A 13,123-nucleotide genomic window follows, 5' to 3' on the forward strand; every position below is an offset into this window, starting at 1 on the left:
ATTGCTTCCAGTCTCTGATCCTGTGGTTCTAATACATGGTTTCCTTCCAGTTGCAGATAATGGTTTGTTTACTGTACCTAATACAGCAGTTGGTTTTGGCTAAAAGAAAATGTCTGATCTTAAAAATGGGAACTTCAGATACATATCTGTTTTTAAAAATATTTTTCTTGAGTATTTTAACCTACTCTTTCTGGATTATCAGTCTCAATCATGATGCTATCAGTTTAGAGCTAGAGACCTCATCTTCACTTAAAAACCAGTCTGTCCTACTTTTATTTCTCATCATTTAACAGCACTTCATCAATTGCCTTGCTTTCTCTTGTGCTTTGAAGGGATAGCAGGCAGGGAAATCCCAACAAAACCCAGAATGTTCGATAACATTAGAGGACTGAAAAAGTGTGCCAACATCCTGTATTTGCAAAGCAAAGCACCTCTAGGAAAGGCTTTCCAAAATGTGATGCAGAATTAGGTTCACTACAACAGCAGAAAACATATACACTTACTATACAGAAAGCTAGTGTAAAAATATTTAACACCATCTATATATTCTGGGGTTCTCCAATACAGTGATGGTATTTTAGATCTTGCTACAGCTGGTGGCTGCTGACTGATTTAGTTAGGCTAGGTAGGCAGTAGGAAGTTTTTTATTTTGTCTCTGAAGAAAAAACAAGGAAGTTTTCATAACGGGCATGTCATGTTCTTCATGTGATTTTACATTTCCTCAGAGACCGAGATAATTCATTAAGATATTCTCACAAAAAAAAAAAAAATTCCCATGTGTTGAAGTTATGAGGGAGCAGGCAGGAGAGAGATACCACAGATGTTGCAAAACATTTGGCCAGCAAAAAAGGCAGCCATCTCTGTAGAAATGGCCTGTTACTGAGCACAAGTTCAGTAGCTGCCTCATCCTAGTGTTAACACTGCACAATATTCACTTACGTTATTCTTATGTTTTATTTGCTCTATTTTACTGAGCATTTTATAAAAAGTAGGAAACATTTAGTGCAACTAATAGAAGAGAGAAAAATGTTTAAGGGAGAAAAGAAAAGTGCTTCTGCACAACCACCAGGTTGCAAACTTCTGGCACCTACTGCCACAAGAGACTGAGAAGGCAGAGCACTGGCAGGTTCAAAACCAGAGCAGACAAATTTGTGAACAAGTCCATAAGCAAAAATAACAATCCAACAGGCACAGATGCAGAGTCTAGTATCCCATTAAAAAGTTATGGGATGCTGGGGAAATAAAAGGGGGAATGGACTGCAGAAAGTGGTTAGATTACATGCTCTCCCTAATCACATAGTTTTGGTCCCTCTGGATGAACAAGACCAGGCCAAAAAGGACCACTGGTCTGAGTCAGTGGGAAATCCTTATACATCTGTGTTTTCCAAAATGGAAGTAGACAGAAAAAGAAGCAAGTGTTCATGCATTCTATTAGAGCAAGGAATAAACATCCATTTTCCCAGAACACTGAGAATTTAGGACCTAAATAAGCTTGATACTGGACATCCACCCCCTCCTCTATTTTAACAGAACGCATGAGAAAAGGCTGTCTTAAATAAGCAAGATTTTTTAGATAAGACATAGGTTTTCTCTAAATTGCTGAATGCCTTATCAAAAAGAAATGTACCAAGTTTATAAAACCAATTAAACTTGCTTCCAAGTTACAAATGCTTCATTGATTATATTTTAATGTTATCAGAGGTGAAACAATTACAGCAGTAGACAGATACACCCTTCTGAGGATACTTAAAGCACTAGTCTGGTACTGGCTGCTGCTAAAGAAGGTGGTCTTCTGCCTGCCTCCTCCCTCCCTAACATAACACCAACCCAGCTCACTGAGTAGCATCAGGGCTGGTGTCACAGAGCCAACATGAAGCAAGGAGAGGCAGGATTCTGACAGTTGACCAAACTTCACCCACATGAACTGCTCTGATAGCAGAAACTTCTTGTATAAACAAAAAATTACTGTGAGAAGAAGCCATTTTAAATTATGATAGTTATTTACAGAGGGATCATTTGTCCCTATCCTTACAATGAACAATAACCACAAAGTTCTGCTGCAACTGAAGACTTTAGAAACTAATGTAGTAACAGTTCATGGAACACAGAACATTAAAAATAATAAATGCACATGAATTTTATATTAAAAACATGATTTATACCGTTCTCAGGATTTTTATATTTTATAGGTCAGCCAGCATTCTTTCACTAACCTCAAGAAAAAAATTGCTAATTTTTTGAGTTGGACTAAAAAGCATCCCAAAATAATGTAACCAGAACCTAGGAACAGCTTCAGAATCCCAAGAAAGGACAGATGATAGGAAAGAGGTATAAGAGTAGGTTCTGGTTTTTATGTGGGATTTTTTTGTTGCCCCCCTGCCACCCCCACCCTGACTTGGTATTTTTTCTCCCCTGTGCAGCTATTAGCCAAATTATGTCCGAAATAAAATGAGACATTCAAAAAGGTGTTGACATTTGCAGTTAAATTTAGCAGCATTAACAGCTATATTAAGAACTCCAGTGTTAGTGTTGTCACAATTTGAAATAAAATGAGACATTCAAAAAGGTGTAGACATTTGCAGTTAAGTTTAGCAGCATTAACAGCTATATTAAGATAGAAAATTTAAGAACTCCAGTGTTAGTGTTGTCACAATTAAGTATCTGCATCATAATTTTATGCATTCTTTGAATAAAGGAAAAACTTGTGGTTATGTGAAAAATTGTAGTTAATCAAGAACCTATGCCTCAGTACCCAAGTAACAATCTTGGTGTTGTATACTCACCAGGTAGTATGTTAAAGGCATTAATTATGCCATCAAACAAAAGAATCACAAATTACTGTAGACAAACTCTTAATACAATTTTTAACTACAGCAGTCCAGGACATTTAAAAACATCACAAGTAATATTCAAAGAATTATAACTTGTCAAAATACAGTACCTTTCCTGTCAAAAGAACAACCCTTGTCTCTTCTGAAATATAATTCCTGTCATTGCAGAAATCCTGTATAAAAATAAAATTAAAATAAGTTTGTGTTTGATCTCTCAGTATTGCTGTTTTCTTTCTATATGCATGACTGACTTCTCAATTTAGATGCTGCTGTCAAGTGCTACAGATATTTCACACCATGCAACCCGCTGATAAATTAATTAATAGACAGGTCAAACTAGTATTTTGAAGGAGGTCTGTAGTGAGCATTACTGAATGACAGGATGCCATACTTCAAGTTGGGATTAACATTTTTTCTTCTTCAATGACATGAATAATTTGAAGTGAAGCAGAACTGCCCTCCCTATTTTTTCACTTGCATCTTTTTAACAGGAAGTCCAAAGAGAGGAGAAGAGGTGCTGTTTTCTCCAAAAAAAGTTGCAAGTTGCTACCTTTGTCACTCTGAATACAGTTTACACAGACCAAAACACTAAATCTAAATGCAGGTAGCTATCACAGACATCAGCTCCCTGTCACCATGGCATCTGCCATTTCACAGTTAAATAAGCAAACCAAATTTTCCTTAAACAGACTCTGGAAAGTCTGTTAATTAAAAGTCTTAAGACACTGAAAAATGTGAAATGTATTCTCCAGTACAACCAAAACATCAGGTCTGGTCCAGAGAATTACTCTGGTTCCACTTACACTTTTTACAAGTATGCCTCTTAAAGAACAGTAGTGCTATTGCTGACAGTAGAGCTGTACTGACCAAGACTATTACTAGGCAGTAAGAGGACCACCTTGCACAGCAAGCAAAACAGCCAAACAGCTACTCACAGATACAAACACACCACAGATAACATAAATGTTCCCTTTTTCTTGTCTGCTTTGCATTCCAATTCAGATATACAGTCAGAATATACATATATTCTCATATATTCAGATGCACTTGTAAAACACTTTAATGAAGTGATCTAGCAATACATGCTAACATATCAATATTTATTCTAATTAGTTCTCAGCTGGTTACAAACATTTCTGGCACACGTTCATAAAACATAGATAGCACAGCATACAGCTGATATTAAAAGATTTAATTGCTGTGGATAAATACATGCATTTTCCCATTCATCATATTACATTATGGAGATAACTAGCTCTCAGTTATTAAAATAAAAGTATTTCCTCTTATTACTTCAGAAATTAAATTAACAAATTTACCTTTTCAGGTTGTGTAAAAAATTTGGTTGGCAATACTGGGTCCTTTGGTGAATCTGCATTGCACAAAGCACTTTTGCTGTTGATTACACATAGTGCTACATCACATACTGTATAAAGTTTCTGAAGAGAAAAAGAAAAGTATGCTTTAGGAATTATTTACTGTTTTTACAGTGTACAGAGAATGTAGTTTGCTAATCTAGGTGTTAGAATAACCACCACTAAGCACATATTTTGTAATTACATCATTAACAATACTGTTAGCTCTTCAAACACATACAAAGTCCCCACTTTTCATATGATACTATTTAATAAAAAACAGTAATACTTTACGTGCCTATGCTGTACAACAGAAGCTCAGTCAAATCACCAAAAATGGTTACTCATCTTTGCTAGAAACTAAGGGGTTTAACAGTAGCCATATAATACAGTATCTCCCCCAACAGCTGGAGACACTTATTGTCAGGAAACCAGGCAGTAGGAGTTAAAATAAAGCAGGCAGGTAGTAACAGGAATGTTTAACAAATTTTGTTTAACTTCATTAGGTATTGTGTGCTGGACAAGGTCAGCAAGGTTCTGAAAGAATGAGACTGGCAACCTGCAGACAATACTCACAATTAACACTCTCTCTAAATGACCATAAAAATGTCTGAGCTAGTGCTTTCATATTTCCTGCAAATCCTGTTCATCAACTGCTTGTGAAATCCTCAGCCCACCACCCAACACTTATATAAATTGCATTTCTTACTTCATTGGCCTTTGGCTCATCAGGAGACTGAGCATCTCGGGTAAGCTTGATGTTTTCTGCCATCTTTTTCATGAAGGCATGGCTATTGTTCTCATTCTTTGTCATTAAAACTTCAAGCATGAACCACAGGCACCTAAAAAGCCATAAAGCCACAAGCAATTACATTCCAGCTTTTATACTGCAGCTCCCACATACAGCAATGTCTTAAAATTTTTTGTCAGCTGTATTAGCTTTTTCTTAAGAAACCACAATCAATTTGAAGATATCTTAAACAGGCAACATAATACAAAGGTGTAAACAGAGTCTAGACTTTTAACACAAGAGTCTTAATCATACTCTTTGCAATAAATCTGCCAAATTAGTGTGCTTCTCTATTACATTTGTAAACACTGGTAGACCAAACATATTTTTTCTCTTCCAAATATGATCAGAAGCAAGAATTCTGGTGCTACCATCAACTAGATGAAATTCTGTAATCACTGCCTTGGGCTAAGCCTACCATGATCACACGCAGAACAGGCTTAAACAAATCACACTGCTGCTAGACAGTTACCCACACTACATGGTTTAATACTGGAACTCACACAGGAGAGGAGATCCAAAACTCAACAGGTCAGATTCTTGCTAATGCTAGGAGGAAAAGAAATCCTTACAGACAGACATAATGGAATTAGCTGTCCAAGTTTTCCTTCTTTAAATCTAGTTTATTTATAGGGAGATCCCATTATATTTTGACTAAAAGTTTGTTTAAAGAATCTTTCTAATTATGATACAAAACACAAGTAGTCCATCCACACTACCATCTGCTATCAACCTTCAGAGCTGCAGGTGGCCAAAGGGTCAACAACAGTCATAATATGGTAGAATAATACTTAGTTGGGAAAGACATATGGGTGGGTCTGAGAAATGCAAACTTTGCCAGTAGCTAATTTAATTCTGAAGCTCTGGAAGAGAAATTACCTTGTAGAAAGATGCTAATAAAAAAAACTAGAAAAACAGGATGACTGAACGTTAGAATTCCCTGTCCACAAAAGCCCCACTCTTCTTAACTGATACAAATTAAAAGATTGTCATGCAAGAGATGAAAGAACATTTCTCTCAAAAATTCAAAGTAAAAGAGTTGTGCTCCATGAAAACACTTCCATAGTTATCTAGTATTCAACTAAGGTGTTTGTATTCCGAGTTGCATCCAAGAGCTACAAAGGCTTTAAGTAAATGTGTTAGATACCTTTACATCCATCTATTCATTACTCTCAAGAACTTAAAAAGAATGAATACAGGACTGATAACATACCACACTGACCCAGCTTCTCCAAAACCCTGGGTTGTCCAAAGATGACTACTGAGGACAAATTTTACTCTGGTAATTCCAGTTAACATATGTCAACTTCAGTAACTTGATTTCCTCACTAAGTCAACACATGAAATAAACAATTATCAACCCTGAACAAGACCTTTCCAGAACAACAGTGGGATTTTATGCAGAAAAATATGCACCTAGAAGAATACAATCACATAAAGTAAGTTCATTCGCTGTATCCCTTTCAGTATTTTTGGAATATGAATTCAGAAGAAAAAGACACTGTCTCAAGGTAAAAAACAAACTCAAACCCAAACAGCCCTCTGTAGGACAAGCTTAAAAAACTTTGTAAGGATAAATACCACAGATTATGGTTAAGGAACTTGCTAAGCATGTGTTTCATTTACGTGACTGTGTTTAGGCCACGTAAAACAAACATGAACTAGGGAGACAACTACAGAACACTGCCAGTCTGCTTTTCCAAGTTTGCAAGCATCTATGTTAATACTTAAAAGTAAACACTATGACTCTCAGAACTCTTGAAAGAAACACTGTATTACATTATATGAGAAAAATGTTTTGCATTTATCTCAGGAGACTCTTCAGAGAAGTATTCTTGCCAAAATGCCTGTACAGAGTATTTCTTTGTTTGGAGCAGTCCTCTCTGGCTAGTTCAGCCAGCCTGTGACAAACATGAGGGAGGAAACTTGACAACAAAGGAGAGCTATACAAGGGGTGTCCAAAAAAGCTCTGTGCACAAGAAAGCACTTCTCAGAGAAAGTATTAACTCAACAACTGCGAATCAGAACTCGTTCCATGCATTTTGGATAACGAATGCACTGGAGAGTGCTTTCAGATGATGCCAGGAACAGAGAGTCCTGGGACAAAACACAGTCTTCATGACTAGGTAAGAAATCTTCACTTACTCCAGGTTCTGACCAGGTGTGAGTCAAGAAACTCAGAAACCAGAACAAACTGAATTTTTAATTTAAATAAAGAATCAGACATGGACTTTCACAGATGAAGGTGCAAAAAGAATTAAGATGTGAACATGTCTATTTGTGCCAAGAATGAACTGATTTTCTGATGATGTATATTGTAGTATGTGGTTATAAACGCCTTTGTAATACCCAAACAATGTATCTCTCAGTTGCAACAAAAATAAATACAAGAAAAAACCCAAACCACTAAAATTAAAGCTGGAGGGAATACTTTAACAATTTTTAAAAAGTGTTAAAATTTAACTATTTTTTAGAATTCATTACAAAACACAATGAAATACAAAAGTTATACTTAGGTATGAAAGATTATTTGAGGCACATAAGAAGGTCTCAAACTGGAAACAGCACAGAACAAGCTGTTGTATGACAGGCTTGTGTACAATGATCTGTGCTGAATACATTAAGAAGCACAAGCCAGCACTGCAGATGTATAGTGCAAATAAGTCAGCAGCAAACTTAGCAAGAATTCTAGTAGGTTTGCAGGGGGGTGGGGGGGGGTGTGGAGAAAAATAGTTTCCAGTGAAGCAGGACTCTGATCCAGTACCAGTGGCACGTTTTCAAGTCCTTGGGAAGCTCTGTATAAGTGCCAAACTGACATTACCTGGCACCTCTAAGTGTGTTGGGAAATTTTACCAGATATTCCTAGGCACAAATACAAGAATCTAAAATCATTACTTCACTTTAGGAGAAGCCTAGACAACTCACTAATTTGGTACACTATGGTGTGACCTACAGGCTACCATTTGGGCTTTCAGAATATACTGCTAAGCAGTTGTTGATGCCTTCTTCCCTTAGTTAAAAGTGTCACACATTTCCAAGATTCTTGTTTTGCAAAATACTGTTGATAAAACCAAGAGTTCCTCTTGCTAATCAGTTTTTTCCAAGCAAAGAAAGTTTCTCAGCATAACAATTCTAGAATCATTTGACACTTACTCTTTGACATCACGAAGCTGATCAACATCCTGAGGTTTTGTGAAATCTGGATCGTGTGCCAGTAAGTGAATCATATATGGTACAACATATTCAGGCAGCAAGGACAGCAATTTTTCTACAGTAACAAAAAAATAATAAATAACCTCTACAATACATGCACACACATGCATCACAAGAAACACTTTTTGAAAGTATTACTTTTTCAAATTCTGAACATAAAATTTTGACTTGCATTTTCTTCCTACAAATTTTACTTCTAATGAAGCATTAAAAATAAATGAATGAGTTTCACTACTACAAAACTACTTGGTCTTACTTCAGGAAGGTCAGAAAGCCTAGAAGATCAGAAAACAGTATTTTGTATTTTAAGCAAAACAACTACCACAATAACAGCATTGTATTTTACACGTATATTTCTCAGCAATGTACAGAGAAGTATTTCACGGTTTACGCTAATGCTAAATTCAGTAAATTTAGATTTGAATGTATCTAATATAAAGATGAGGGAACAAATTAAACTTATCCAGCGTTTCTTTACAAAAGCAATTTCCTTAAGCCTCAGTGATTACTCCTTCCAGTTTAGTATCGGACTATTGTATTCTTCTTCACAATTTTACTGAAATACTAACCGTTAGCCATAGGATTCTGCTTAATATATTCTCTTCGTATACTGATGTTTTTGAGCAAGCACTGTCTGGCATGTGCTCTTCTCTCTTTCACAGGGTCTTTGGCACACAAAGCAAAGATTGCCATATATTCCAAAGGGAGCAGTAATTTCACAAGTGCCTTATGCAGTTTCTGGGCAAAGATCTGCCTCACTTGGTAGCACTCATCCTACAGCAACATAAAACATAAGAGTGCAACCATAAAAATCATCTTTTAAAAAAAGCAAAGCATTCAAGGTGGAATTACGAGGAGACATTTTAAAAATATCAACAAGTGCAGCACAATAAATATTTGAAATGTCAATAACTCTTCTGAAAGCTGCAGTGAAGAATAGAAAATACTCAGTGTAGCAGTAAAAAAAAGCTCAGATGTAAGGACTCTGAACTCAATGAATTAAGAGACTCTTCAATTCAAATGCAGTTACTTACATTAATGACAAGTGCACAGAGCTGGAACTGTTCTGGGGTAATTATTTCATGGTAACAGGGTTCCTGTGCAAGCTTCATTATTGCACTACCAGCAGCTAATCGCAGTCGAGACATATCTGATTTACTATACAAACACAAGAGAGGAAAAAAAACCAAACAAAACTACTCACCACAACTATCCTTAAATTACTCGCATGTCACAATTTCTTCTTTTTACAAGATCAATGAGCAATTAAGGCTTTTCTGTCAGATCAGATCACAGTTCTACAGCTTCAGATCAAGCTAAATTAACCTAACCAAATTTGTGAAAATAAGGTGCTCTGCTTTTCCCACAAAAAAAAACTTAATTCCAGTAAAATAGTGAAAGGAAAAGAGTCAAGTTTCTTGTTTTCATATCACTATCTAAATGAAAGCAACACTTTTCCCACAGGTCTTCCTTCCTTCACCCTCAGAATGAAGATGAGGTGCAAAGTTACCTCACTGTTGGGATGAAGAAGCTCCACCCAAGATCACCCAACTCCTAACCGTGTTAAATCTCATCACTCAATTGTTTAAAAAGATACTCCTGCACGTCTTTTGCACTCTAGAATGTCTTTTACTATCAATATATCTACAGGGTTCTGAGTTAGATTATTAGTAAATTGTAAGAAAGAGAGTCACAAGCATATTTTTTTTATACTGCCATTCCACTCCCAACATTAAAACTCGAATCAGATCTGTTTTCTATCATCCCATTGATCCCATTAGCCAAAACTGCATTCACCTTAAAACTCTAAACAAACCCCCAAAGAATTAATAATCTTTGAAATTCTACAACAAAATTGATGGAAGCCTGAAAGGAACAAAATCTGACCTGATTCGCTTCTGCTCTGTCAGGTCTCCTTCACTGACGAGCATAGCTGATAATAACCGGAGTGTGGAATTTGCGGATTTCGACTGGTTGTTTTTCATACCCAACAGCCAGCGTACCAAAAGTTTAATTGCTTGCACCTATCAAACATGAACAAATCCACAATCAACTTGCATCCTACAGTTGATAAGGCACTAAAACATACTGCTGTCAAACTGATATTTCCATAGACTCCTATTTATTAGAGCTGATACCTTTTTTTAAAGGAACAGAATGAAGCAGTAAATATTTACAGAGTGAAGAAGGAAGCAGCAGTCTGTGACATCAGGACATTTCAATTATGGTTCAGTGTCTTCTCACAAGTGCATCTAGAGGATGCAGGATACTTGCTACATGATTAAAAATAAGAGTAACTAGATAAACATTTCCAGAACTGGCCATAATTAATTAACTGTAAATAGCCTATGAAGAAGAATGAATAAAATTAATCAGGATCTCAATTTATTTCAAATCTGTTTACAGCCAATGAAGTCAGATTACCTTCCTTGTAAGGAAAACTAAAACTTTTGAATCTCTTAATTTGCTCAAAATTCAGCATAACTAATATTGGTAAGTGAAGACACCACAATGCATAGTTTCTACCAGTTCTGTAACTGTGTGTATAACCCACAAAAACTCTAGAACACTCCATATTCTAAGGAGACTAATACAAGAGTACCCAAACAGATTTATTCTAATACTCTTCATTGCACAACTTGGAAAAAAGTAACTTTTAAATCTCAAATATACACAGCAGATCTGACAGATTACTGAGAGCAGATCATTCACCTTTGCTAGTACTTCTGGAGAAACTTCTTCATCTGGAGACCACAATTTTCCATTTTTCTCACCTGTTGACTACAGACATTCATGTAAGTTTAAGAACTGGTTCAACCCGTACAGAAAATGTAGAATTAAAACTGGAAAAAAGTCACGGACTAAGCTTTCTTTCAAAGATCTTTTATAATGCAATTATCATTGTGCTAGCCATTCATAGAACGTTCTTTTATTGACTCATTTAACAAAAAAAGCTCTATTTCCCACAGAGTTAATAACAGGCAAACAGAATAGTAAGGACTTCCCCAAAAAAGAAAATCTTACCCTATCATTCATTAGGAGATCTTTCACAATAAAATTTGCAACAACAGATTTCATTGGGGAAGCAAACTGGTCTGGAGCCAACATAGAAATATGACCCAATGAGACTAATGGAGTTATAAGTTGTTCAGGTACATCAGCATTCAAACTTCTACTAAGAGGCTGAGGAAGGAAAAAAAAAAAATTAAAAATTCTACTATAGATAAATAAACTAGCATGCCTAAAAATAATTTATTTTACTGCTGGACTGCTGGTGCTTTTCACAGTTTTTCCATGAGAATTAATAAAGTTAGCAAATCAAAATGGAGAAATAATGTTATTTCTTAATTAACAGAGTAACCAAAAATCTCACACGAGATAAGGACAAAACAAATTTTATATTCTCTTCCTGTCTTAATGGTAAAAACATATTTAAGCCTGGGAGACATGGGAAAAACTCTGACTCTATTCTATTCAGCACCTGTGAAAACCTGAATCCTTAACTGCAAATGGCAGAAAATAAGAGCAGGTAAAAAAGCCTTGGAAACCACCAGGGACATTTCTATTAACAATCAGTATTTTCCTTCCAGGTAACAGTCACCAGGATAATTCTGTGCTGCTGTATCACCCATCACCCTCACATTGTATTCTGGTATTAGGGAGAGAACGTGCACTCTCACAGAACTCCAAGCAGAGATCAAACTCTGTAAGCTTAATTCAAAGCTTTTCACACTTCTGAGTAATACATAGGTTCAAAGACAGCCAAGATTAAGAACCTAAGATATTTTACAAGTGCAGATTAATAATGTTATTATTTAAGGGATTACAGAGAAAAGTAATAACCTCTCTGCTCTGTATAAGGTAACTTCTGGCTTTACAACTTGTCTAAGCAAGCAGTAAGTGAGCAGTAAGCTACTATCTGAGCTCAAAGTTAAGGAGTTATTTGGCACTAGCTTCTTCAGTAAGAAAGTGCTGCATGTGCAAAGACCTTAAAGCATAGTAATTTAATACAGTCTGAAAGTAGAGGATGTTATCTCTCATTTAGTATCTGCAAACTGTGCCCCCATGGGATTTAGTGCGGATCATTCTAGTATATTTAGGTTATTTTCCTCTAACTTTTCCCATTTAGACTAAAAGGAATACCTTATCTATCAGACATCAGAATATTACACAATTGTGACTGTAAGACAGAAATATTAATAATTTGCTATTGTAAAATTAATGACTTATCTCGACTACCATGCACCTGTAGGCTTCCTGACCTCATAAATTCTTATCTGTTAATGATATGAATTAATGTTAATTACTAGTATCAATTAAGAACAACCAAAAAAGCAAGACATACCTCAAAGATCTGTGCAAGCTGCACTTCTTTATTTGAAAATATGGCATGTATACAGTGAACAGCTTGTTTTGCTTGATGAGGAGTGCCTCTTTTTGCTTTCTGATGCAAAATCGGAATTAGTGTTCTGTGAACATGAAACAAAATACTTCAAAATGCAATTTGCAATCCACAAAAAAATAAAGCTCTCCACCTATACAAATCTATCATCACCATCTTATAAATCAAACATTCTTTTGAAGTCTGTTCAGGAAAGATCATAATCATAAAGTGAAAAGCAGGATGGAATTGTATTTATTAATACCTGTTGAACATCTTGACTGTAAACATTTAAGCAGAAAAAAGCCCACGGGGAAAAATCGAACATGAAAGAAAATAATGATCAAAATAAGGCTGTTTAGGAAGCCAAATATAAGGCAGGGGGAACCTGATAGGTTCAGCTAGGGTAAACTCCTGGGCTGCTTATCCAAGCTTGGAAGTGACAGGGCTGAAAAAAACTTATGAAAGCTGGGAATAACCACTAAACATCAGTGTATTTATAGGCCTTTACTGCTTTAACTGTGTACTGGGTTTGTGTTGCAAGGTTTTGGTA

At 35.9% G+C, this 13,123-nt stretch overlaps 1 protein-coding gene across 1 annotated transcript in view; it reads right to left on the reverse strand.

Annotated features, from left to right (window-relative positions):
- The window catches only part of LOC104530427 (sister chromatid cohesion protein PDS5 homolog A), a gene marked incomplete at its 5' end in the record, with an annotated part of 20,156 nt that extends 7,498 nt beyond the window's left edge, over positions 1 to 12,658 (reverse strand). Inside the window, 11 exons of the mRNA XM_010175005.2 lie at positions 1 to 99; positions 2,942 to 3,004; positions 4,151 to 4,270; positions 4,896 to 5,028; positions 8,130 to 8,244; positions 8,759 to 8,963; positions 9,224 to 9,347; positions 10,077 to 10,213; positions 10,902 to 10,970; positions 11,214 to 11,372; positions 12,535 to 12,658. The exon at positions 1 to 99 is cut by the window's left edge and continues 41 nt beyond it. Coding sequence (XP_010173307.2) covers positions 1 to 99; positions 2,942 to 3,004; positions 4,151 to 4,270; positions 4,896 to 5,028; positions 8,130 to 8,244; positions 8,759 to 8,963; positions 9,224 to 9,347; positions 10,077 to 10,213; positions 10,902 to 10,970; positions 11,214 to 11,372; positions 12,535 to 12,658 — 1,348 coding nt within the window. The remainder of the gene's footprint in view (positions 100 to 2,941; positions 3,005 to 4,150; positions 4,271 to 4,895; positions 5,029 to 8,129; positions 8,245 to 8,758; positions 8,964 to 9,223; positions 9,348 to 10,076; positions 10,214 to 10,901; positions 10,971 to 11,213; positions 11,373 to 12,534) is intronic.
- Between the last annotated feature and the right edge of the window lie 465 nt (positions 12,659 to 13,123).

Source organism: Antrostomus carolinensis, unplaced genomic scaffold, assembly GCF_000700745.2.
Source record: "Antrostomus carolinensis isolate BGI_N321 unplaced genomic scaffold, ASM70074v2 scaffold26560, whole genome shotgun sequence".
Lineage (NCBI taxonomy): Eukaryota > Metazoa > Chordata > Aves > Caprimulgiformes > Caprimulgidae > Antrostomus > Antrostomus carolinensis.